This window comes from Trachymyrmex septentrionalis, unplaced genomic scaffold (assembly GCF_001594115.1).
Source record: "Trachymyrmex septentrionalis isolate Tsep2-gDNA-1 unplaced genomic scaffold, Tsep1.0 scaffold9, whole genome shotgun sequence".
Classification (NCBI taxonomy): Eukaryota; Metazoa; Arthropoda; class Insecta; order Hymenoptera; family Formicidae; genus Trachymyrmex; species Trachymyrmex septentrionalis.
Genome location: NW_017306091.1, coordinates 388,757 through 414,696, shown reverse-complemented (window position 1 = coordinate 414,696; position 25,940 = coordinate 388,757). Strand labels below are relative to the sequence as shown.

At 40.0% G+C, this 25,940-nt stretch overlaps 3 protein-coding genes and 1 pseudogene across 3 annotated transcripts; 2 read left to right on the top strand and 2 right to left on the bottom strand.

Annotated features, from left to right (window-relative positions):
* Window positions 1–32: 32 nt before the first annotated feature.
* LOC108755936 (vacuolar protein sorting-associated protein 13D) lies at window positions 33–17,095 on the bottom strand. Its single transcript, XM_018499381.1, has 24 exons — window positions 16,745–17,095; window positions 16,031–16,221; window positions 15,645–15,876; window positions 15,331–15,527; window positions 15,073–15,234; window positions 14,758–14,995; window positions 7,833–14,668; window positions 7,319–7,478; window positions 7,021–7,249; window positions 6,714–6,957; window positions 6,207–6,575; window positions 5,806–5,994; window positions 5,408–5,731; window positions 5,122–5,314; window positions 4,859–5,041; window positions 4,532–4,762; window positions 4,055–4,081; window positions 3,514–3,674; window positions 2,734–3,348; window positions 2,446–2,628; window positions 2,002–2,373; window positions 1,804–1,916; window positions 1,280–1,712; window positions 33–1,157 (listed from the first exon to the last, which is right to left on the bottom strand). Exons 1-24 carry the CDS (start codon window positions 16,839–16,841, stop codon window positions 1,056–1,058), a joined length of 12,081 nt encoding a protein of 4,026 aa, XP_018354883.1. The 5' UTR covers window positions 16,842–17,095; the 3' UTR covers window positions 33–1,055.
* A 993-nt stretch (window positions 17,096–18,088) lies between these two features.
* On the top strand, window positions 18,089–20,745 carry LOC108755754 (dnaJ homolog subfamily C member 1-like). Its single transcript, XM_018498976.1, has 7 exons — window positions 18,089–18,493; window positions 18,609–18,710; window positions 18,785–19,003; window positions 19,094–19,338; window positions 19,397–19,703; window positions 19,804–20,022; window positions 20,126–20,745. The coding sequence occupies exons 1-7, from the start codon at window positions 18,332–18,334 to the stop codon at window positions 20,189–20,191; spliced, it is 1,320 nt and encodes a 439-aa protein (XP_018354478.1). The 5' UTR covers window positions 18,089–18,331; the 3' UTR covers window positions 20,192–20,745.
* Window positions 20,746–20,819: 74 nt separating this feature from the next.
* Window positions 20,820–24,922, bottom strand: LOC108756001 (ATP-dependent RNA helicase DHX8). Its single transcript, XM_018499524.1, has one exon. It carries the CDS (start codon window positions 24,719–24,721, stop codon window positions 21,125–21,127), a length of 3,597 nt encoding a protein of 1,198 aa, XP_018355026.1. The 5' UTR covers window positions 24,722–24,922; the 3' UTR covers window positions 20,820–21,124.
* A 210-nt stretch (window positions 24,923–25,132) lies between these two features.
* Window positions 25,133–25,940, top strand: part of LOC108755989 — a 2,258-nt pseudogene continuing 1,450 nt past the window's right edge.

The window sequence follows — 25,940 nt, the reverse complement described above, 5'->3', positions numbered from 1 at the left end:
TAGAATGTAAAAGCCCTTTCATATTTCGATTCATTGTCATACTTGTAACATTTATTAATTCACTTAACAAGTATCAACATGATATACATTACAAACATATATTATTTCGCATCTCGTATGCCAGCTTTACAAAAGTACTTAAATATAGCTGACTTAAATCTATTTGTACAGAATTTACAATTTTGTTACACTCTGTGTTTGTATATACACAAAGGGTTGTTCTGTACAAAGTAGCACATTTGAGATACTGTAAAATAAAACGTGCGAACAATTAAAACAGGAAAAAAAATCTAAAAATCTATGTTACTAAAAGTGTATATGTATATAAAAAAAAAAGATTGAATACGTGCTACGATACTTGTACTAAATGTATACTATGTATGCTAAAAGCTTTGGTTCTAAGTATTGCTTTAAGTAGGTCATCCCATCATGAATAAATCCATTATTCATTAATTTTAATACATATATATATATATATATACATAGATACAACGCGTCCCAAAATCACCACATCCTAGTTATAGACACCAAAAATAGAAGAAAAGTCTATCTTTGAAATCGATGCGTCGATCTAATTACAAGCAATTAAAACTAGGAGCATAATAAAATACATAGCTTTATTACAGAAATAAAAAATTTCCCTTTTATTAAAGATTTACTGTCAAGACAGCTTCATCGGTGATTCTGGAATATATCCTGCACGCGCATTATAAATTGGCATATGTACACGTATATGTACATTATTAAAAAAATTGATTTTATGATTATTTTACATTTTTACACTTTATCGATCTGTATCAAAAATTTCTATGCCATCTGTACCAAATTGCAAGATGCAAAATTAGAATTTGATTACACTCGAATGATTTTTATGCCTTGTGACAAACAGTTACTTTTACGAAAATTCATATCAGTCTTCTTGTAAACTTAATGTTAAGCGTAACTAAGGCATTATAGATTCTCGTGCATTCTACGCGATATAGTTAAAAATTTGACTAGAGAGTACGTCCGAGAAACACGTCAGAAGTAAGATCAAACTCCAATCGCACAGTCGATTACTTATAATGTTGTACGTCGTCTAACATATTATCTGATGATGACAATGTCAAACTTCGTTCCTCATGCATTCCCTTAGCGTAATTGATTTGTTGCGATACCTACGATAAAGAAAATGAGTTAATAAATGGTAATATATTGAGATCCCCCCCTTGTTCAGTTGTAATGAAAAGAAAGAGAAATATTTGTACCAGTTTAAAATTACACTCCATTTATAACTTACCCGTTTTGCCACCTCTTCGTTGTCACAGCGCACCTTTGGTCGTCTCAACAATTCAGCCAATCCATCTAGATTGACTGCGGCCGACGAATCAAATCTGGATATCAACTCTATGTAATGCAGAGTGACGTTGTTGCTTTGAACCTTCTGCATCGGCTGACAACAGAGAAGATCCGCCAAACTTACTTGGGTCACCACCGCTTTCGTGCCACCAGAAATAACGCGTACTCTCTCATTGGACACCAGCACTTTAAGATTCTCCGAGCCGCTGCACAAACACTCGTAAGCAACGAAAAGCTCGGAATAGTCGCGATTGTTAATGCTGTACAGGAACTCCTGACCCTCGGCTTGCTGACGATTGTACGGCGGCAGCAATCCGGTAGAACCACTGACGACACGCGGTGGTCGGTCGCGTTTTGGTATTGCACGGTGAGCGCTATGAAAAAGAATTGATCAGATATGAAGAGATATTCACAATGCAGAGAAACACAAATGTGACAACATAATAGAATTATATAATATATTACCTTCTACTTGTCTCTCGCACAGCACTAGCTGTCTCCGTTGCCAAATCTAAGACACCAACGACGGGTTTCGTTATTGTACCTACTACTCCTCTTCCAAAACCCGCGAAGAAACCCTAAAATTTTACTTAGCCATTAGCTTTATTTAAGTTCTACAAATAACATTTATTCAAAAAATCAGATTTATTTTAAAATATTTACTGGAAAACCCTCATTGGTTGCTCCATCGTATGTTTGTTTGAATATACTGGTGACACCACCAAGTAGACCAAAACCGAAACCCTTCAAGCCGGCTACCAAGTGATCGCTACTGCCCGTAGTGTTAGCCCGGATCCTCTGTCTGGCCTCTTCGTGTCTTTCGTCCATAATCACTCTACCTAAACCATCTGATAGAGATTCTGTCACTTTTGCTGCCGAATTTGAAATACCATGCGTGACATTCTTCACTAGACTTTTCACGCTGCCTTCGTAAATAAGGCCAGAAACACCTTCTGTGACGTCATTCATGAATCCAAGAGGGTTTCCTAAGAAATCCACGGAACCCAGAATAACTGCAGCTTGCCATTTCAATTCCTAAAATGTCATGGCATTTATTTGCTAAATCAATAGAAAGCGAAAAGATATTACAATCTATAATAGTCGTACATCTTTGTAATGCTTTACGATAGAATGTATTAGGAATTGACTACTCTCGAAAGGATGTTTCTTGACAAATGGTTCTAATTCGATAGTGGCATTCTCAAAGTTAATTAGAGTCAACCCTAATTTCCTCTTTACAGCTTGCAAATGATGTGGCAATTTCGTTGTAGTGAGCACGCTAAGTTTTACCTAAATAAAGAATAATTCATATGTATGCCAGATGAATAAATAATGCTTTGATAATATTTATGTGAAAGAAAAAAATAATTATCTACCATGTCGATATTTACATACTTGATTGGGAACAAGTTTCAGAGCGCCAAAGTAATATCTCTTAGCATGTGCAGCAGACACCTCAGAAATAAATCTTTGTGCTTTGAAATCGTTCTCGTCAACAGGTACTTCCAACTCTGATTTGCCAATTCCGAGGAAAGCTGCCAGTTTCAGGATAAATTTTTCTTCTAAATGTACACATAAAGGTTTGACGCTCACTACGACATGTTTATAAATCTCGGCATTCTGATTCTTTGATTGTAACTTCTCCATTGCCAAATGAAGGGCAGGTCGATGCTCATCCTCTGTACGAGATGATCGTGTCACAAATAAAACCGAGGTGCACTGTGCTTCGAACAGCTGATTGTCAATTTGAACGTCAGCGACGCTCAGATCCAATGTGGTATTCAATGGGGTCCGCACAAGATCAAAGGAGATTTCAGCCAACCGTGCGAATAATAGCTCTTCTAGCGGCCTTTGCGATACGATAGACAATCCGAGACCGGCCGGCAAGTTCAGCTCCAGATTTAATTCGCTAGAATCCAATTTTTTAATATCGGCATTGATCTGAGTAGGCCGATGACTTATGGCGATGTGTGACCAATCGCGTTCTTCGAGTAAGGCAAATGTTTTCTTCTAAAATGCAAAAAGATTTGCATTAGTTAACTTGGACATTTATTCTTAGTGTCATCAAGGATTTACTTTTTTTTGCATTATTATGTGGATAATAATGTTCAGAATAATCTAATAAAATAGGTAACTATAAATAAAAATAATATAAATTTTAAAGCTGACACATACCCTCTCCTTGATATCCAAAACTTGCAGAACGCGAGTCGGACCATCAGTGGTCACTCTGACCGACAAGAATCCAGAACCCGGTCGCAACTTTTGTCTACCCACACGTTGCTCGATCGATGGTGGATTGCCATGTGTTTGAGGACCTAGTACAGCTTCACTCCCTAAAAATAACAATGCTTCTTTTACTGTGTATGAAAATATTCACGATAAGATTAAAGACTAAAAAAATTTGCGAATGCAAAAGCACTGTACGCCAGAGTACGATAACGCCGTGATTGACTAATCTCACAAGTTATTTAATAACTTTATTTTTATTTGTAAAAATTTTATTCGGAAGCAATGTATTCTTTCTCTTGAAAGACTTTGTCTTAGAAAAAGATTTATTCTTCTTTACATCGCGCTTTGACGTTCCTGGAAAGATATGCAAGAAAAAAAAGGGCAAAACAAGCAGAGATATATTATAGCTTATTACAATATAATACTTATGGGCTCAGGATAAGGAAACAGCCAATTTTAATGTGTACTTTGAAACTATACGTACACATTTGCCAACGGGCGACACTGCCGCCTGCAACATTTATGATCAATTTAGGTCTCTCTAGTCGTAAACAGCGAGAAAGGAATGATAAAAAATTGAGGACTCCTAACAACGATAGATTTAGATAATTGGCAGACAAAACTATAGAATGTAAAATATAATATTGTAAAATAGATGTCGCGCATCTGTCATCAATATTCTTTTCATTAAATGTTCAAATTATTTTGTCAATTTCAACGATACCGTACGCTCAACTTACTACGTTTTATGCTTCGCATTTACAGGCAGAAGCATTAGATATACATCACGCAAAAATGATAATTAACTTGCAAATAAGGGATATGTTGAACTAATTCAAAGCAACACAAAATAACAGAAAATATATTTGATAAAGCGCGTGATAAAAAAGAAATTCACAACTTTCGCGGACAATCTTTGTCAATTTAATAATCAGCATGCAAATGAAAACAACGTCCCAACCTTCATATAATCCCATAAAGCCATCTTTTGACTGAACACACATATTCTTATGTGCGCAGCATAGACGTCCGTCGTCAGTGAATCGCCAGGTCTGCGTCGATCGTCGCCTAGGATCCGGTTTCCTCAAGGCGAGAGCGCAATAAGTGAATGGTTGCGGTGCAGTGCCTGCTATGTCCAAAACGAATATCGTGTCCGGAGCTTTAGAATGTTTGTCTCTTGGTGGACTGGAGCCTGTCTCATTAAAATTTTATACGTGAAAACAAAGTACACTATCATCTTTTTGTACAAATTATGTTGAAAATAATTACATTAATATTCTTATATTACCTTCGTGTTGCAATTGTCCATCTCCGGTCATTCTCCAAAGCTGCGCCCTGTCACCGTACTGTTTTCTCCGAAGGGCAACCCAACCACCAGAACCAGCTTCTAAGACTAATCTCTGAGTTTCTACATCCAGGGGATCTAAATTGCTTTCGCTCGTCCCAAGATCGGAATCAGTTTTGAAAGTACCTGTCATGATAAAAGTGTAAAATTAGCATTTATATGTATACATATTTTAGTTCTTATTTTATTTACTTAAAATATAGTACCCGTAAATGCAATATAAATAAAGTTTTCGTAAGTCAGTCCTCTACCCTCTCCCAATTTATTTAAATCATAAGAAGCTGTCACGTCTCCAGGTGCTGTCAGCACTAAACCGGCAGTTTTTATTGGTTCATCTAAGGCATATGGCACCGATGAATGGGGTCTCACGGTCCATCGTAGGCTGTCAGGAACTCCAATCTGCAAGTACAAGTTGCAAATAATAAAAATTAGCTATAAAAATAATATTATATAAATATTAATGTCATAATTTATACATGGATATAGATATACCTGATTAACCTGCAAAGGAACTTCTGAGAAATTGTCTACTCTTATAGGTGGTGGCATAGTATCGGCATCAGTGAATACAATGAAGAAGGTAGTTTCCTGCAGCACTACATCTACTCGTAGAAAATGCATCTTTCCTGTTGTGTCTCTGACATTAATAGTCAATGAATAATTATCATCCAATCTGATACCGCCTGACCACATACAATCCCGAACGTTGGTGATCCTAACGCAGAGTAATAAATCTTTGTCCAGTCGTGGCCAATGAAAAGGCATGTGACAGTCGGGCATAGTCGTTATATATGTCGCCTGAGCATCCGGATTGGACTAAAATCAATATTACATTAAGAATAACAAAAATCACTTTTTGTCATCATCGTAATTAATTGTAATAAACTTACGATAGTCGTCGTAAAACATTTCTGTGCCAGCTCCAATGTATAAGATGACTTATTGTGCAATTGATATCTCGGTGATAATGTAACCACTGTAGTGGCTCTGTATCTTCCTCTTGCTGTGCGAGTGGCCACGCTAATCAAGTAGACTATATCAGGTCTGCCATCACGTAAACTGATTCTCAAGCGATGAACCTGTACAACATCACAATGTAATCATCGTTAGAATAATTAAAATATTAACAAGTTTTATGAATTTATTTTTGTATCCGAAAATAACAATTACTAATTAATTATCAAAAATATAAAACATCAAAAGCATATATGTATAATTTAATATTTTATTAATAAAATATTAAAGTTGTTACAATAAAAATCGAAATAAAAATTTTACATGAAATACTTACGTGAATTCCAGGCTGCAAGTGAAAATGTTGAGACCACTGTGGTACTCCATGAGAATGAACTTCTGTCCCGATTCTGACCGACAAGGTTCTACTGGCTTCTTCGTCACTGAATGAGAATAGCAACGGCGCTACCATCCTCGCCCTCTCATGCTCCTCGAATTGTCCCGCAGCCTCGATACCGACTCCCTCTTGTCTGAACACCAACGGCAAGCCGGTCTTGTTTATTATCCAATAAGGTGCGGTGATGTTGATTTGCATGGCTGCACCTTTTTCCACGGCCACAGTTGCCTGCAGGTAAAGCATTCTGCTGGAGGAATCCAATAATTTGAGACGAGCAGTATAAGAACAGCTGTTTGGTGGCAGTATTATCTGAAATATAATTGTATTTGATTGTATTTGAATTGTAATTGTATTTGATTATTCTCTATTGTATTACTTACTATTGTCGGAAAAAATAAAGAATAAAATTCGATTATAGTAAAATTAGTTATTAATTGTCATACTTACCACTCCGCATCCTGGATAACCATCCAATTGAATCGTAATTTCCAGTTGTTCGTTCAAATTTGCACAATGTAAATCCGCGCTGCAGCCAGGCGTGATTCTACCTCCTTCTACACCTGCTTCATATATTAATTCATATGGCAGTAAATTCGTTAATGTTATAGGTGCCATTACCGTAATCGTGTGTGCCGGCAACACTTGCATACCATCAGGAGGATAATTATTTCGTCTGACAGCCACGCACATCCTATGGCAACAGAAAATATCAAGTTTCGCTAGTTTCATTAAGGGAAAAGTTTTTTTTATTTACCTGAATATATTGTTCTGATTAGTCCGGCAAGTGACGTAGTTCTCCATTACCTCTAATGGCTTCTTAACTACCGTCCAGTTCACCGATTCCATGCAATATTGGAATAAGTAATTCGAGATGAGTGGTTTGAAACACATCTGCACTCCGATGTGCGTCAAAGGCACAGACATTACTGACTGCGCTGGCACTTGCAGAATTCTTCCAGTGCTAACTAATGTCAGTGGCAAGTCTAAAAGGATACAATTGATATAGATTTGCTAATCGTCACCAAAAAAATTACAAAAGATAAAAAACTGACATCCAAGTTGGTTTAACGTGTTTAACGATTTCTCCATTTTAATCTCAATCGGGTGAGCTAACTTGTTGGACACCTGAAGAGCTGATCTAATAGTAACTAACTTCCTGGCGGATCCTTCAAGTTCCACAGCAAATACAACTCTAGTTTTCGATATAATCGGCTGAAAATGAACATTATTATTATTACTATTATTAGTACCATTATTATTACTATGATAATATTTATAATACTAGTATAATGCTCCTAAAATTGAATTCTTTTGGAGCAATTAAAAATATATACGAGAGCATATAATAAAAAAAAGCATATAATAAAAAGAATGAGATAATATGAGATTTAAAAAAATAATTAAAATTTTTTAATAAAAATTTGTGTGAAATGATATATATAATAAAATATATATAATATAAACAGCGCAGAAAGCTATACAAAAATTACAGGATGATAATATAACGCTGTTTGTTTTCCAAATGTAAAGAATATGAAATAGGAGTATAAAATAATGTCACCTTACCTGAAATCCGGCAATGTCAGCATTCGCGTGTCGAAAGTAAATACCAACGCGATCGACGGTCACAGGATCCACCGGTTTCCATCCCTCGATCAGAACTGCAATCTGGTGTCTTCTGACAATATGCGTCGCATGATGCCTCAGCTTACCTCTCTCTTCGAAAGTAAATGGCGTGGTGTCTCCCGGAATCACCTCTATCCATGTATCATCCTTGTCTAGGTTATTCTTCGCTTGAGATGATGATTTACTAACATCTATAGTCTCGTCCGCAGTAGCGATAAACGTTTTAAACCAAAGCCGACAGCCAGTGTCATTTTTTAGGGCGAAAGGTATAAAAGGCGACCGACATCGATATATTTGTCCCCTCGTTACCGATTTGCTGATAATCGTATTTCCATTAGATAGATAGTAATCCTGCATCCAGTTGTGTTTGACTAGTTGCACAAGTTCAACCAATGTCAGCGTGACATTAACGTTCACAGAATCATAGGAGTTAATGGACACGTGTAGTCTCTTTGGATCGAACGAACTGGTAAATATATGTTCCCATTCAATGTTCGCTCTCCAAGGTTCAATGAATGGTTCCCAACCACTCAACCCTCGATTATAATAGTCCACGCCAATAGTAGCAGATAGTAAGCCAGGATGTTGGCTCAGCTTTCGCATATTAAAATCCGCCAAAGTGATTTCCAGAAGCGGCACATCCGCGTCGCGACAATCATCGATGATACAGACTCGCATGCAGGACACCTGCAGTTCTACAGCTCGAAAAATCGAATCGTCGCTCGCTGCGACGGCACTTGTCGGCACCGCATTCTGCGTCAGCCACAGAGCGGCATCATCAAGCTGACCGTCACAGTGGTCCAATGCGATTCTGCAATCGGCTTCTGCAAAACCTAAAGAGATGAGCTTCAGCACTGGGGTGTCCATCATCTGGCTGCTTTCCATCACCGCTTCGCTCGATCTCTGTTTCGCCCATAAAGTCTGTTTGGGTAGAGAGCTTAACATTCTAGAGAACATGGTCACGTCATGGTAGCTCAATCTCACGCATAATGGTTGCAGTTGAATCTCTAAGCATTTATCTTGAGTCAGATCCAAACTCGCTCCGACTGGATCGATGATTGATAGAGCAGTCTCGTTTTCCAGACCTAGGATACATGAAAACAGCTCGCAATGCGAAAGATTGCATGAAAGTGGTTTCTCGCCTTCCTGCGGCGTCGAACGGTACGATAAGACGGCAGTTGTTTTGAGAATCACGGCGTTGGTGTCGAGAATCGCAGTGTCCTCAACAATAACGAGCTCGGAGTCCGTGATGTTAACTTTCAGTTCAAAAGGTACGGCGGTGGCAACGGTGTCGATGATTTCGGTCTCTTGATTGACAATTGACACGTGCACGGAGCCAGGTATAGGATCCGGTTCCGGGGAGTTCAACAATAGGAAATCTCGTACGGCCTGCCACCAGTCCAGGATAGCGGTCAGTCGCATGCTATGCAACAGAATAGTAGTAGCCGAGTAAGCCTTACGCTTCCGATGATGCACCTCCGCCTGAACACGGTCCTGCCCGGCTTCAGTGTCGGCTGTATCTCTCAATGGCTGTAGAATTCGCGTAAACACGTTGCACTGTCTATCTACTGGCTCGTTCTGAAAACGCGTGTCCATGATCAGGATCTCCTGCGACACCAGATCGATGTCCTGTGAACCGTCGCTCAGCGAGTCCAGCGTCAGTCGGGACTTAATAAAATTGATGCATGCAAGCGCCGCAATGTTGTGGCTCGGATGCAGTTTCACCGTCACGTTTACCAGCTCGAGAATTATGCAGGATCGGGTCCATGTCTTTACGCGATTGTCTGCAGCCGAAATCGCGTATTCCACCGTGTGATTCAAATCTTGTACAAGGAGGCGCAGATCGTCCAAATTCTCGCCGATGTTGTACGATAGAAGACCACGAATCAGCATGTACTGTTCCGGATCCAGGGCACAATCCATCGTTGACAATATACCATGCACGCTGAGATCGGGTATATCGCGGCTGATGTAAGTGTCAAGATTCCGCTCGACGCGTAATTTCAGATGACACTTTTCTGTGAGCAATGAAGGGCCCATTTTCTTAATAAGAAAACCACCCACCATCAAGGTATCCGTGTCCTCATTTAGAGTCGAATCACATTTGAGTCGCCTCGCCGCATACACATCCATATTGACCAACTCGAGTAGCATCACATCTAGTAAACAATCCGGGACAACTAATGAAGTGTCGAACCTATTGTGTGCTGTGAGCTCTCCCAGATCCAATAGGATCAGTTCGTCGGACCTAGAACTCACTGGTAACAATATCACCGGCGCACCAGCGTGCAATTGCAACGACAGTCGCGTGCCACGCTTATTCATATCTATTACAGCACCAACGCCGGCCCGCAGATTTCGCATGATGCTCCACAATTGTGAGAAATGACCGAAGAAAGCCTGTAACTCCGCTACGAATCTTTGAGTGTGAACGTAATGCACGGCAGACATTTCTAGCTTGAGACGTGCATCATGAGGTCGATCCTCACAGTCGGCATAGCTCGAGTACTGGAAATTTAACGCCTTCCTACCGGACGACAGAAATCTCTCGCGGTAGAATCGTCCGTGCGGCGTTAGATCCAGCAATGACATTGAACCTAAAGATCCTGATACCTTCGTCTTTCCGTCAACCGTCTTAAGAATATGCATGCTGGCATTGGATACATTGGCCTTGGCTATCTCACGCTCCTGCTGCGTCAGCACTAGCGTCAACGATCTCACTTCTATCTCCGTTTCTGATCTCTCTGGTAAATTGTCGTCTACCTTGCTCACGCCGGTGCTATCGCTGTCCGGCGTGGCACGATGCGCGGCGACTTCGTCACTCGTCGCTCCAGACAGGCCTGCAATCCCGAAGAAGTCAAACACTACCATCCATGACTCCACGCTTATCACCAAGTCCAGACAATTGAAGTCCACTGTTACCATTTTGCGATGGAACCGATCTTCCGGTGTGATACAGCCGTTCTCTTCGGGATGCGTCATAGTGATGCTCATTAACACCAAATTCTCTTCACTGGTGATGCCGCCTGGGGATGGAGGTGGCGTGTTTGGTGTGTCGGCTGCCGAGATCGCCGGTTTCCTGTGCCAATGCGCCGGAATCGCATCGTACAGAGTATAAGTTTCCAACCGATCTGGCAGACTACCACGTCCGAAGGCGTTTTTGTATTGTCGCAGAAACGCGAGATCTGGACACGATTTGGAAACGCCAGTAGGCAGTTTCGCGCGTGTGGGAGCCGACGATTGCATCATGTAACGATGCCGCGAGCCGACCGGGCACAGAAGATCTTCCATCAAGAGGGACCGCAGTGCGACCTGAACACTGGACTCGTTTCGATGTAATTTGTCATATTTGACAACAAAGTCACGCATGGACAATTCTACCAGCGGCTGCTCCGAATGCGCCTGTTTCAGTTCCACGCTGAGGATCGGCAGCTCAAACGAGACCTTCACACAGAGATCGAGCTTCTCCGAATAGTCGGATACTCCGTCAAAATTATCGTATTCCGATACTGCAGCTGTGGCAGTCACAGCAGGCATGGAGAACAATCGGTGAGTGGTATCGAGTAATTGCTCATATTGAACGCGTGACAACGATACTTTTAACGGCGTTATCACAGCACCATGGACCTGCACAATTGGACTGTTGTTCGTAAAATCGCCGCCATCGAGTAGGAAACTCATACTTTGCGTTAAGGTGTTTTGCTTCTCCACCAGGATTTTCAGCGTTGTGTCGTGCAGTATCGGTTTGCCCAACTCCTTACACGAGTACATCTCCTCGGCTCTCGGTAGATTGTTTTGAGACTGGCCAATGTTGGCAGATACTTCAAGAGAATACAGATTCATGTCGCGCACTTCTAGTGTGACTTTGTGCTTCGCCATGGATCCCAAGTGAGGTTCATGTCGCAGTGACATCGTACCGAGATGAGCAACGAATACTTGTCTACTATGTGAGGAACGTGGTATTACGAGTACCGGGCTTTCTAAAAGTACATCTAATCTAAGCGATAACGCATTTGCATTATCTAGATCAACCGAGACGCTCGGCAATCGTTTACGCGGAGGGATAGTCCAATCATCGGCATTCACCAGACCAATTGCCATATCAGTGGCTGCTGCGCTAATTTGGCGTGCAAAGTTGCTTAAGTATTGCTTGAATTCGTCGGCACACGAACGTAATTCAGATATCAGATGTGGCGCGTGAGTATACCAGACGCTGGCCACGCGTATCGTGAGATCGAGATCGATTTCCACAGAGTCTTCCTCGTTGGCTTGCCTGGTATTGCGATTGGCCACAAATCTGAACGCCTCTGGCTGATCAGATAAACTACTGAAGTGCTCAAGTGGATGATGTGGTGGATCCGCCAGAGGATCCCTACCCACACTAATTATCCGTTGATGAGTCTTCCCGGTTGGCGTTTGATCAAGAACTTGTACTCCACCGAGAGAGCCTGAGATTGACGTGTTCGCGGCTAAAGTCGCTTGTATGCGCGCATCAGACATAGTCGCCGTGGCAATTTTTTGCCCCACTAAGTGATTGTCTTGTACGACCGCGCGTAAAAGTAGCACATTCAAGCGATGGAAGTCAAAGGTGATCTCGGTTCTCGTTGACATTGACCTTACTTCTGTACTTTGACTTGACAACGAATCTCGGCTTGCAATGTAGGCCGATTGTGACTTTTGCAATGGCAAGATTCTTCGGAAGAAACCTAGCAATTCCACTATCGTCTCTTGATTAGCAATAATATCCAAATTATTGAACTGTATATTTGCCATTCTCAAATTTTCCGTAGGGTCATCTACTAGCGTCAATTCCATGACAATCAGCGCTTCTGAATCCAATTTTTCTAGACAAATTGATGAATTATTTTTGGGCGAATGCAAGGTTTTAGTTTTGCTCACCAAAGTGGACAAGGCATTGGTTAAGGCGACAGGCGATGTCAACCGTGGTGGTCTCGTGGAATCTGGTGACTCGGGTGATTCTGGCGAGACAGGTGACGTCGGCTCTGAATCCCTTAATCTACCGGAAACGCTGTCCATGCCGACGTGCTTGTGGCTGGCCACCAGTAGTTCGAAATCGGGCCCGAATTCTTGAAGAGCGTCGACCAAGAGAAGACCATGAACGGAAAGCGAGACGCTCAGATCTGCCATTCGTTTACTGAGAGCTGCCCGAACGCCGGACACTTGCAGCTCTGCTACACTGCGACCCCTCGATTGCAGTTCAAAGGCCATCTGATCGATGATAAATTGCACCATTACCGCATGGCTCAAAGAACGATCCAGATTTTCTTCCTTCCTAGGACTCTTCGGCTCTATAACGGCTTCTGTTTGCGGGATGCCGGCAGAGTTGGAGAAGCTCGACAGCAAGTTATAAATTAAGCGTATTGCGCCCACCTTTTGCTCATTTACGTGCACTACCAGTCTCGGTAGATTACCAGATACCGTGACTGATGGAAAATTAGGATCCGAAGTAGTAAAGACACGTCGTTCAACTTGCAACGATATGTTGAAACGTTCGAGAAAGTGCAAGCTCGACATACTTCTCGTGCGAACGTGCTTCCAATTGTCCTTTGTCTTACCTACTAAAATCTGCAGATCTACCAGATTGATAGAATATTGATCGTACAATTTCTTGTGCAACTCCGTCTCAGACAGGCCTTGGAAATCATGTAAGGAGCCATTCTCCTGGCTTCCAGGCGGAGTGGAGCAAGGTGTCTCAAATCTCTCATCTTCGTCATCACTATTAGTCGATTCTGTTTTCAGTATAACCTGATTCAGATTTGCATCATTCGATAAATGTAATTTGCCAAAATCGACCATTACCACGGCCGCATTGGAATCGACGAAGCTCTCCACCAATAAGATTTGTGGTGCAGAGATCTTAAACTGTAGATCCCAAGACGAACGATACACAAAGTCGCCGTCCAAAATCTGTTCCCAATTCTTGATCAACTGCCTCCTCGTGCGACGCTTCATTGCTTGAAATCGCTGATTGGATGATACCGATCGATGCGGCTTACACATAAAATCTATCAGCCAGTATATCACGGTTGGATTATATACAATATCTAAGGACTGCGAATACACGTGCAATAAATGATCTACATTAATATGCAGCGGTCTTTTCTCATAAATCAATTCAAATAAATGACGTGGCGTCTTCGTTAGTTTCTCCGAAGAATTGCGAATGCGCGAAGATATGCCATTGGATGCGACTTGAGGTTGCACCAAAATAGGAAATGTGGAACTCTCCGTGAGAAAATCATGCAGGTACAACGCGCCCAAACTAATTGAAAACTTATGCGACCCGGATCTGGGTCGTGACTCATAGCTCAAGTTCACTCTTTCGAACTTCAGTTCTATCACAGTTTTTCTACCGTTGCTTTCATCTTTCTCAGTGCACAACGATACCGCACCTTGCACCAGAGCGAAATTAAACTGTCCGAACACTGTGTCGCGATGTAGAAGAGTATCATCGTTCATGGTGTCCGCTAAAACATCTAACAATTCCCCGTCGAAAGTAGTCGAGCTACTTCCGTTTTGTGTACCATTACTGCTGTGAGGTGTCTTTGAGTACCAGCCCCACCACTGTGGAAACCACTGCTCGAGCATGCCACGTCCTTGTGGCACATTCATATTAAGTTCTTGTTGAGACTTTGCAGGTCTCACTTTCTTCATAGCTAGTTCTCTCAATACCCGAAGCTCGTCAAAATTTCGCTCATTCTCGACCTTTTCCTTCAACGTTTTAATTTCTGGAGGTAAGATCGAGGTAGGCGTGCCTAGCAAAAAAATATTTGAAAGAAAATTTTCATCGTTTCAAGAATATTGTAAAAATTTCTAGAAGTTATTAAAAAATATTCATTTGTACCTAACAATTTAGCGTACGCTTGAACGTAACAAATGTTTTCCCTAGCTCTGAGAAATACATTTTTCCAGGACGGTTTCGGTTTGAGTGCATCTCTGCCAAGATGACACCTGGCGGCGTATTTCCACCATTCCTTGCAAGCTGTTTTAACAGGAACTACTGGCCTATAACGCCACTGTTGTTTACGACGATCTATACGATCGAGCTCTTTGATACACTTCACCATCTCTTCATATTGAAGCTAAGAAAATAATTCAAATTATATTGCATGAATCAATAATTAATTATATACCAGTTACAGTTATCTGTGAAACTCACATCTGTTATAGATAATGGTACTTCATCCAAGAGCAAATCTACTACTATACGCGGTTTATTAATAGACCTCAATGGACGTTCAGTTCGATCCCTCTTAATGTGCGCTCTTGCATTTACGGGTGATAAAATGTGCCGATGAATCTTATTTTTACTCATGGCGATCTAAAAATCAAGATTACAAAATATTGTTATAAAATATAGGTGTAAGAATGTGTGATTAACACGTTATCACGTTCACTGAGCTTTCTCATATCTTACAGCTAGATCGCCTAAATTAAGACCACCAAAAAGTTGATCTTTTTTCACATGATTCCAATAAACCGAAAGACTATCGAGTTCCATTAACTTAAACGACGCATCCGTAAGATTCCAAGATGTGGAACAGGGTATCCAACTAGCATCACAACTTTGAGTAGTTAAAGCTCCAATTGTAATACCAAATGCAATGCCATTATCTACATATAAAAAGATCAAAAGTTTTATTAAAAACGTAATAAATATCAATATTTAACAAATAAATTTTTGTTCACATTTATATTCATACATGCATATATATAAAATTATTTGCTTACCATCTGGTAGTGTAATGTCATCTTCATACCTAATATGAACGTCTTTGATATTTAATTGTAAATTTTCAATAATATTTGTTACTAAAGACGTGCCATAATTTAGCCAGGAACTATAACTTGAAGCATAATAACCAGGATCATGCTCTATATCGGCTCTCCATCTGGCTTCCAAAGCATCTAGTCGACTGAGTTTATATTCTAGTATTGCTTGTTCCTCTGCTTCATTATCATACTGTAAACATTTGTTTTTAAACTTAAATTCAATATATATTGAAACACATGTATAACATAAATGCATTATATATTTATATAATCTCTCTCTGTCAATACTATTAAAAATCTATTAAAATTCTAAGATAATATAGAAAACAGAAAATTATTTTTACCTCATCCAAATTAATTGGTCCCGCTACTAAATAGAGCTGCTCTATACCTATCACCCATGATGCAGTCCTTATCTGTCTGACTGGTACTTGTAATCTAACTTTACCAATAAACCCAGCCTTTACTTCCATTGGCAGGCCAATATGACGTAGAGCCTCACGTTTAAGGGGTAAGTTTTCTAGTTCAACTTCCCCTAATACAAAAGACATCCATTCAGAAAATAACCCATATAACTACAGTAAATAACATTGATTTTTTATATAATAATAATATTAAAGAACTAAAGAGACAATATAGAAAATACACAAAAAAAACTTATTCCCTGTCATAAACCAATACATGTGTTCTATTATATATACTATCAATATATATATCCAAAAATCTATAGCTCATGTTACATATACTATAGATTTTCAATACTAGTAATGTATGTCAGAACACAATATAATGAATATGATATAGTGTAGGAAATGACAAGTTTTAGATCTGTTCTTTATTCTTGTACTAAACTGTAAAACTTTCTTGTTTTCATCAAATATTGAACACATTAATTTCATTTTAAGTTCTAAAAGTGTACATTAATTTAGCTTATAGTTACAAACCTACAACAAATTATTCTTCAAACATATATATATATATAATTCTGTAAACACTGCACAAGACTTATAAGGTTTTTATAGCAAAAGTAATAAATGCGTAGTGTGACATAACCTCACCTGACAACAAAGCAATGCTGAGCTGATCAGTGTTCAAATTCTCCACGTATTTGCCGAGATAATTGTTCAGCACCCAAGCAACGAGTCCCTCCAACATTTTGAATAAGCAATATCTTTGCTACTATCCAGCCGGAAATGTGTATGTGAATGCGCATAAATGGCCTCATAGGTTATGTTCTCTTATATTTCGTGCGAATTCCCGGAACTTGCGAAATAACAGCGCGTAAGAACGATTCATTCCAACGGTTCGTGCTTGACTTTCGGGCAAACGATACCTCTCATATCCCGACTATTGTTGTATCCCTCATTAAAAATTCGTATTTCACCAGCGACTTCAAGACCCATCTTAAATAACGGTTTCTCCTATTGATAATCACCGTCAACAACTGTGGTAATCATTGCTCGCGTTCGAAAAGCACAATATTTGTACAGCGTATATAAATCGATCTGCGATTGGAGAATACATTTTTCCATCTACCAATCAAATCTGTGTTGCGCGTGAGTAATGTCAGTTGATTCATCGAAATTACGCGATATATCCAAATAAAATTTCTAATTTTCAGCAATATTCATCTTTTTCATTTTTATTGAACAAAATATTTTGTAGTTTTAAATCATTACCATCAGTAGAAAAAACTATTGGACGATATAAAAATTATACTCTCAAATATAAAATGCATTCTTTTGTAATTATTATATAATCTATCGAGTAACACTTGTTTTCAATTTATTATTACTTTTTATATTCTTTATATCTTTAAAATATTTTTTTAGATATGTATATACATATATATAATAAAAAATCTACTAATTTTTATATTCCAGAAGTTCATTTTATCTGCCTTCTTCTCATCAGCTGATTTACGAGGAATGAAACAACATCAGTATTTTCAATATGCTATTAGTTTTATTATTTTGATCTCTTTGATCTGTGACTTTTTGGATTGAAAGATCACTCCAAAAAGAAAGAGAAAAGTAAATATTTATACTTTGACATTCTTGCTTTTGTTTTTACTTATTATATTTATATTTATTTCTGCGCATCGCCCTTAAATGTAAATCTCTTTAAATACATAATAAATTAAACAATTAAATTAAATTAAATTTACAGCTAAATATACAGTAAATATATTTTTATCCAAATTAAAGATGAGACGATTAAAGTAAACATTTACCAGAAGAAAAATGAGAAGAAAACAATAAAGAGAAAAACAAGAACAATTTTGCTTTTTTTTTTTAACTGGCGGTAGTCAATTTTTCTATTTTCGAATGCGTTGCAAATAATTGTTGAAAATGTCTACGCGTCGAGTCGATAGTCGATTCTCGTGATTCCACGCGTATCGACCGCGCAGTGATTCCGACACTTCCGTAATCGCAAGTAATCTCGGCGAATGTGCGCGACCAGCGGAGACACGGCAAGACACGAGTGGTAATCTGACAATGTGGCACCTGCGGCAAAAAGAGAACTTCTAACCTGCCTTCGTGTTGACTCAGGCTGAAGAAGTAACATTATGTCTTAGAATACGGATAATTAAAGCATAGTGCACCGAGAAGAAACGCGCGTGTATTATATGTAATTATGTCTGCATGCAATATACGAAGATGAATCTACTGTCGGTCGTTTTTGGGGTCCTCTGCTTCCTGGACGTGTTTAGGTCCTCCTACGCGTGGGACAACGACGAGCTAGAGGTGTTTGATGTGGTCGAGGAGGTCAACCAAAATTTCTACGATGTGCTGGGCGTTACACAGGTACTTTCCTGCACATATGTTCGAATGTACATTCGCGATGTTGATGTATTTGCGCAAATGCACGCGCGGAGCAATAAGCCTGATTAGGGTTGACGTAAATTATTTTTCTCTTCAGTCTGCAAATGCCTCGGAGATCAAGAAGGCTTTCAGACGCCTGTCGTTGCAACTACATCCGGATAAAAATCCAGCGGAAGATGCAGAGCTGCAGTTCAGGAAGGTACTTTAGAAAGATCTCGAAGATGCGTTACATGCTGAAGTTCTTGAATTAACATCTTTGAATTTTCCTTTTAGTTAGTCGCTGTTTATGACATTTTGAAAGATCCTGGAAAGCGGCAAAAATATGATAATGTACTTGTTAATGGACTGCCCAACTGGCGATCTGCGGTGTATTATTATCGCCGTGTCAGAAAAATGGGATTATTGGAGATGAGTCTTATTTTGTTCACAGTTATCACGATAGGGCAATATCTCGTAGCTTGGGCATCGTATTTTGAAAAACGATACACGTGTGTGAGTAACATATTCTTACAGCCAAGAGACCATGCTTCTTTTTTTTATATAATTAATATTAAAATTAATACTTATATGTTATGATTACAGGAACAAGTTTTAGGTAGTAAACTTCAAAAGCTGCAAAAAAAGAATAGAAAGAGCAAAATAGATGTTCCAGATTTAGCTGATATTTTAGAAAAGATTCCTATTCCAACAATGTGGAACACTCTTCCGTTTCAATTACCAAAGTGGATAATAGGTTCCGTGATAGCTATACCTTCTACTATTCGCCTCATCTTTCAACTCTTGAAAGAGAGGAAAGAGAAGAAAAAACAAGAGGAAGAAGAGGCACTGTAAGTTCATAATTTCTCGTTATAATTTATATCCTTCATAAAAATCTAAACATTTCAGAGCACAAGAGAATGAACAGCCTGAACCAGAAGTAACGTCGCGCAGTATTAGGAAACGTAGGTCTGGTTTTACTCCGCAAGAAAGAAGCAGTAATAATTCTAAGGAACCTGTAAAGAAAGAGGACTGCGATTACACGAATCATGTCTACGAGAAGCCAACGGTAACTGGTGGCTTGTGGACTGATAATGATATATTAGAATTGATAAAATATGTGAAGAAATATCCTGGTGGAACTCCAGAACGATGGGAGAAAATCGCGAGCGTTATGAATCGTACCGTTGTGGAAGTTACGCATATGGCTAAGAAGGTTATTATTCTGTTACAATTAACTTTATTTCACTGTTACAATCAATTTTATTTCTTAATAAATCGACTATAGAAGTTGAGTCGCGTATACTTTACGTTAGGTAAAAGAGGAAGGCTTGAAACCTGCTGAATCAGTGGAAGAAGTTTCTGCGGAAGAAAAACCGAAGAAGATTAAGACCCGCAGTGAAAATACAGTTAGCACTGTTGAGTGGAGTCAAGAACAGCAAAGGGCATTAGAAGCGGCTCTAACGAAATATCCCAAAGGTACATCTGTAGATAGGTGGGAAAAAATTGCAAATTGTGTCGAGGGAAAGACAAAGGTACAATTATTTATATTATATATACTTCTCCTTATGGAATATATAAAAATGTTTAAATCTTCATCTATCATTATAATTTTAAAATTATATTACTTGTTCACAGGAAGAATGCCAAGTACGTTATAAACAATTGGTGGAATTAGTGAAAAAGAAGCAACAATCTCAATAGTTCAATTTGTATAGAATTCTGTTTTCTCGAAAATGTACTTTGTACCGTCGAGTCAAGAAATAGTATTACTGAACAATACCATAAGTGTGAAAGTGGAAAAAAGTGATATTTCCTGATTATAAAAAATATCAGTTTGTCTAGAAAATCATAAATTTCCTACAAATTCTTTTATACAAATGGTACGTCGACTGTGTTACATGTAATATGAATATGCGTCCTTGAAAAAACTCGGTTATTATAAAAAAAGTCAGAAATGAATTTAAGAAAAGAAAGAATAAATTAAATAGGGAAATCCTTCCTATGTCATCTTATATTAAATGTTATCGAGAATGTATTTATTTAATAAATTTAATAATTAATTAAGAGGGGAAAGACTGAAAAAGCGTATAATCTTAAAACAATGCCCTCTTCTCTAAGAAGACTTGATTACTCAATGTATCATACTTTATCAAAGTAATCTCTGTTGATAAACATTGAAAAATATCGAAGATCTAATATGATGTGAATGAGTATTATTATATATTTACAATATGTGTTTACAAGTATGTACACTACAGACCTGTAAATAATTTTTTTTTTATAACTGCATTCTTGTACATAATTTCATGATTACGTTACATTTCTCCAATTTCAGAATGACATTATAATAAAATCAATTCAATATCTTCGTATCATAAACTGCCTTATTCCTTATTTCCTAATAACAAAAAGTTTTTTTTTACATGTCGAAAATGTAATATATTACACATGCAAAAAAAGTTCTCTGTTCCACAAAATCTTGTCACTATAAGTACAAGCTGTTGCTGCATAAAAACCATAAAAACACTAAGCGCTAAGATTGCTTGTCTATATCTCTACAACTTTCAGAAAAGTGAAACGCCAAGTTAAATTACTGTACTGAAATAATATTTACACAGATTATAAACGTGTTCTTTAATTACGTCGCCTGCGAACTCGCGATATTCTCCACGCGTTCGGTTCTTCGTACTTGTTGTAGAGTGGTTCCAGTCTTTGATTCTTCTTAAACTTGCTAAGTTTGGTCGGATCGCTGAACTTGAAGAATGCGGGTGCAAACTCCACCAACCATTTCGGATCGATCGTCGTCACCTCTCTCATATATTCCTTGGTAGTTTGTACCAATTCGTGATAGATTACCCATTCCGGCTGGCGATTGAACAACGCGCTACTTGGATGAATGTACACCACTTGGCTGTCGACTAGCGTCCTGTAGCCCTCCTGTGGATCTTTTTTCGCAGCGTTTCTGAAGAATCCCGAGCACACCGCTTTCTGTATCCGCACTGTATTTTTACCGGCTGACACCACGTCCAATTTATGCCTGTCCATTATACCCAGCAATTGCTTACGCACATCCTGGGCACGTTTCAATGTCCTTATCTGCACAAAATTCTCGTAGCACCAGGCGTTACTCAATTTATTGTTCTTCCAGGAATTATAGACTGCCAGTAGAGTCAGGTGATCGCCTTCGGGTTGATTGAACTTGGCTTTCTTCTGATCGGCCAAAGCCTGCTTATCCTTCGGTCGGTAGAAAACATTTTGAACGGATAGCATACTGACGATAGTTAGAATCTCGTCGGAGCACTGAAGATGCACGCTCATGATTAACATCTTGGATAGATTCGGTTCCAGCGGGAATTCTGCCATTCGCCGACCCAGCCGTGTAAGTAGACCCTCGTTATCGAGAGCGCTCAAACTGTGCAACGACTCCAATGCCATGATTAGTGATTCCACTGGCGGCGCATCCATGAAATCAAAATGCAGAAGATCGTTGATGCCCATAGTCTTTAATTGCAGCACAGTGGTGGCCAGATTCGTACGTTGTATCTCCGGAACCGGTGTTGGTAGCATCTCGTCTCTATAAGCTCGTTCAGTGTAAAGCCGATAGCACTTTCCAGGTCCGGTTCTGCCAGCTCTTCCGCTTCTCTGTTTTGCTGCCGCCTGACTAATCGGCGTCACTATAAGACTGTCCATGCCGGTCTTGGAATTGTAAACTTTTTGTTTAACAAAGCCTGGATCGACGACATAATATATTCCATCAATCGTTAGACTGGTCTCAGCGATATTCGTGGCGATGACGACCTTGCGTGAGCCGGGCGGTGCCGGCTCGAATATTCTGGTCTGCATCTCTGAGGGCAAGGCTGAATAAACCGGGAGGATAATTAGCTCTGGTACGTCTGGGCCTAGTGACTTCATGCGCTCGTAAAGGATCTCACAGGCAGTGTCAATCTCCTCCTGACCAGTGAGAAAGAGCAAAATATCGCCTGGTGGTTCACGTAGATGAATCTGCATGACAGTGATAAGTGCAGCGTCCAGATAATCAGTCTCTGGCTCCTTCGTATACATTACCTCGACTTCGAATGTACGTCCGGGTATGGTGAAGATTGGTGCCTCGAAGAAGTATTGCGAGAACTTGACCGCATCCAGAGTAGCACTGGTGACGATCAGTTTGAGATCGGGTCTGCGGCCTACCGCCTGTTTTAGCAGACCAAACAGTACGTCTGTATGTATCGTTCGCTCGTGCGCCTCGTCCAGCATAATCACCGAATATGTTTTCAGATCAAGGTCCATCAGGCACTCACGTAACAACATACCATCTGTCATGTACTTGATACTAGTTTCTGGCCCGGTGCAATCCTCGAAACGGATGGTATAGCCTACCTCCTGGCCCAGGCAGCAACCAAACTCCTCCGCCACTCTCTTAGCCACACTCACAGTTGCAACACGACGTGGTTGCGTGCAGCCAATCTTGCCGCGCGCAGTGAAACCGGTCTCCGCTAGATACTGCGTGATCTGCGTCGTCTTGCCCGAGCCGGTCTCACCAATTACAATTAAAATCTGATTGTCCGTCACGGCTTTCACCAGATCATCGCGCAGCTTATAGATTGGCAAGCTCTGACGTTGCTCCAACAGTGTCAGATTAGTCTTCTTGCCGAACGATGATTTTTTACCGCCTATCACGTGCTTTTTCCACTCGGGTAGATCTTGCGTTTGTAAGCCAATGCCACGCATATTCGCTGCCAGGGTGCGACTCTCCGCTTCAGGTAACGGATCTATCCAATTTTTATTCAGGCCGGTGGGAACAGAATCCATCTCCTGCTCGCGCTGCAGCATCTTCTGTTCTCTTCGCTCCTTTGCCAGAGCGCTTTGCATCATCGCCGCCTGCGCCAGCGAGCCATCCGGATTTTTCACTATCCTCACGGGACTGAGATCACCCAGTGCTCTGCCGTGACCGTGCAGGAACGGCGGTTCCTCTTCGACAAGCTCGATCTCCACGTCCTCTTCTTCGTCGTCCTCTCGTGGCAAAATTCCAGTCTCCGTGTCGAATTCTGGCAACTCGCTCCTGTCAATGCACGATGCGGCCAGCATCTGCTTGATCTCCCATTTCTCCGGCGACGATAAACGTTGCACGCGCTTGCTAGAATACGTCTCGTCCTCGTCGTAGTTACCTTGAAGTTCCAGCAAAGAGGTAGGCCTATCCGGATTACGTAAATGCTTCTCGTCTTCGTCGGCCTTTGCGATTGGCACCACGGGATTTAAATCTCTCCCAGTTTCCTGATCGACGTCCTTCATACTTAGAGATACCTTCTGTCCACCAACGCTGAGAACTTTCACTAGAACTTTCTGTCCTCTGGAGACCACGTCGCTCGCGTTTGCCACTCGGCCCTCCCGCCTCAATTGTGAGATATGAACCAGGCCCTCCCAGCGACGTCGCAAACCCTCCAGCTGAACGAAACAGCCGAAAGGCACAATATTCGCGACCTTACCCACGTAAATCTTACCTACCTCCGGCTCTGCGGAGAGCGTTTCCTCAGCGGAACGGGATCTGGATCTGTCGGCGTCACGTCTCCTCGAGTGTCTCGCATCTTTACGATCGCGAGACGACGATCTCTTGCGTTCTCGAGATCCGGATCGTCTCCTGCGTGCTCTGTCACGTGATCTGTAACGTGTCCGCGATCTGGAACGCGTCCTGGATCTGCGCCGCCTCTCTTTTCGATTCGACGATCTGGATCTATGACGCCTTCTGTCCCTTGACCTGCTTCTACTCTTCCTATCCCGCTTGCTCTTTTTCTCGCCGTTGTCAATCTTACCGTTACTTTTCTCGGTATTCGCAGATTGTTTCTTGTTAGACGGCGCGAACGCTTCTAGGGAGGCCATAACGTCGTTGACGATATCTTCATCATTGGTCTCGGAACGTGGATCGTCATTCGGTAACGCCAGCGCTGGAAATTTTATCGCTAATTCGTCCTGCTTACACTTAGACGGCTTCTCGGTGGACGATTTCACGGGTTTCATATGCTGTATTATTCTGAGGAGATTCGCTATGAAGGAGTCCGAGAACTCGGCTCCATTCTCGATCAGTACCTTCTTGAATGCTGGGAACGTCTTGTTATTTTCAGCCAGGTGTATAATGAATTCAGCCAAGTCCTTGTCGTTCAATCCCAAATGATTCTCCAATTCCGTGCAGATTTTTGACACCAGAGATAGGTGTTCCAACTGGTTAACCTCCTCCATTTTATCCGCATAAGATATTTTGTGACACACTTCTTAATTTCTTTACTTAAACCTGGATACCTGACTCTTACGACACTATTATTAACGTTGATAAGAGCTTGCTTTCCACTTATAACTCCGTATTACAAGCTATGATGCAAGTAGCTACTTGCATCAACTTACATCATGATTACAAGCTAGAAATTACTAAAAATTGCTAGAAATGATGCAAATACAGGCGATCAGAGTTATCAGAGAATTACAACGGCGTCTAACCTAACCTTTCCATTGGTTCGCGCCATCTATACGTTCATTTACTTGGAACCTTGACGTATCGCCATTTCGTTGGTAACGTAAAGTTCTGTAATGCAGCAGCGTGAAATTGAAAGTGCTGTATTTTATTGGTAAAACAGTTCCTGTATTATTAAATGTGGAAAAAGTGAGGTTATATTTGAATTGTTTACTTCATAGAGGAGAGGAAGAATTGTTAATTTACTTCTTTTTGATTTACTCAAAGATTTGGATGCTGCTACGAGTATTTGATTGTTTATAAATGTAATAAAAGGTTAATAAAATTCAGTTTGAGATGCAGACTGTCAACGAGGAGAGAGACGAAGCCACGGAACTTTCTTCGAACGACAGCGATCGAATCGAAACCATACGAACGGAATTGAGAGAGGCTGCCTTAATAAAAAGGAAAGAAAATCGTGTGTCCGCCTGGAACAAGAGTCGCATTAATTTGGGAGAATGTCCTGGGGTTGAATTGTTTTCCATCGAGTACATTGACAAGAAAGTAAAGCTTCTCAAGAGGAAAAGAATATCCCTCGCGGATTACAGATATTTACCCAATGCTCTTATTCAGGTATTCTCACTGAAGTAATCTTTATCAAATATCATATAAAATTATATTTTAATCTTATAAAATATTTTATAGAATATCTGATAAAAATATAATCAATATCCAGTGGCTATAACAAGTAATACAGATTGTTCTAAGAATTACAATTCAATTTATTTATATTCTGTACAAAAAAGCACAAACGTTTTGATTTACTTTATTAGTACTCTTATCAGTACTTATCAGTACTCTACTTAAAATATAGATTTAAAAAATTCATGAACCTTCTTGTAAAAATGTTATAAAATATCTTAAAATATTTTATAAAATTAGATTTTATAAAATGTTTTTCATTCAAGATTGATATTCATGAAGATGTAAGCAGCAAATTATATATATATA

Coding starts and splice junctions, on each gene's coding strand:
- LOC108755754 (XM_018498976.1), top strand. CDS start 18,332: ATGCAATATACGAAGATGAATCTACTGTCGGTCGTTTTTGGGGTCCTC. Junction 18,494..18,608: donor ATGTGCTGGGCGTTACACAG/GTACTTTCCTGC, acceptor TTTTCTCTTCAG/TCTGCAAATGCCTCGGAGAT. Junction 19,704..19,803: donor TTACGCATATGGCTAAGAAG/GTTATTATTCTG, acceptor ACTTTACGTTAG/GTAAAAGAGGAAGGCTTGAA.
- LOC108756001 (XM_018499524.1), bottom strand. CDS start 24,721: ATGGAGGAGGTTAACCAGTTGGAACACCTATCTCTGGTGTCAAAAATC.
- LOC108755936 (XM_018499381.1), bottom strand. CDS start 16,841: ATGTTGGAGGGACTCGTTGCTTGGGTGCTGAACAATTATCTCGGCAAA. Junction 4,082..4,531: donor CTTTATGGGATTATATGAAG/GTTGGGACGTTG, acceptor TAAATGTTGCAG/GCGGCAGTGTCGCCCGTTGG. Junction 3,349..3,513: donor TTTTGGATATCAAGGAGAGG/GTATGTGTCAGC, acceptor TTTGCATTTTAG/AAGAAAACATTTGCCTTACT.